Source organism: Pygoscelis adeliae, unplaced genomic scaffold (assembly GCF_000699105.1).
Source record: "Pygoscelis adeliae isolate BGI_AS28 unplaced genomic scaffold, ASM69910v1 Scaffold239, whole genome shotgun sequence".
In the NCBI taxonomy this organism is placed as follows: Eukaryota; Metazoa; Chordata; class Aves; order Sphenisciformes; family Spheniscidae; genus Pygoscelis; species Pygoscelis adeliae.
The window spans coordinates 177,867-178,170 of record NW_008825537.1 but is presented as its reverse complement, the minus strand read 5'-3'; the positions used below and the strand labels follow the sequence as shown (position 1 = coordinate 178,170).

Here is a 304-nt window from a genome sequence, read left to right as displayed (position 1 = left end):
ACTGGGGAGAGTGGAAAAAGCACGTTCATTAAGCAAATGCGTATAATTCATGGCTCAGGCTACTCTGAAGAGGACAAAAAAGGCTTCACCAAGCTGGTGTACCAAAACATCTTCACTGCCATGCAGTCTATGATCAGGGCCATGGAAACCCTGAAGATTCTGTACAAATATGAACAGAACAAGGTAAGTTTCTCACAATTTTTGCGTGTGTTTTCAGGCAATGGTGATTCTAGGGTTTGACTCCTAAGTTCCTGTTTGTTTGTGTCCTTCTGCATTGCAATCTCAACCTCCCTGAACTCTTTCC

At 43.1% G+C, this 304-nt stretch overlaps 1 protein-coding gene across 1 annotated transcript in view; it reads left to right on the top strand.

The window, feature by feature from the left end:
* The window catches only part of GNA11 (guanine nucleotide binding protein (G protein), alpha 11 (Gq class)), an 8,525-nt gene continuing 8,221 nt past the window's right edge, over positions 1-304 (top strand). Inside the window, exon 1 of the mRNA XM_009331825.1 lies at positions 1-183. Within this exon, the coding sequence (XP_009330100.1) occupies positions 37-183 (147 nt within the window). The 5' untranslated portion in view covers positions 1-36. The remainder of the gene's footprint in view (positions 184-304) is intronic.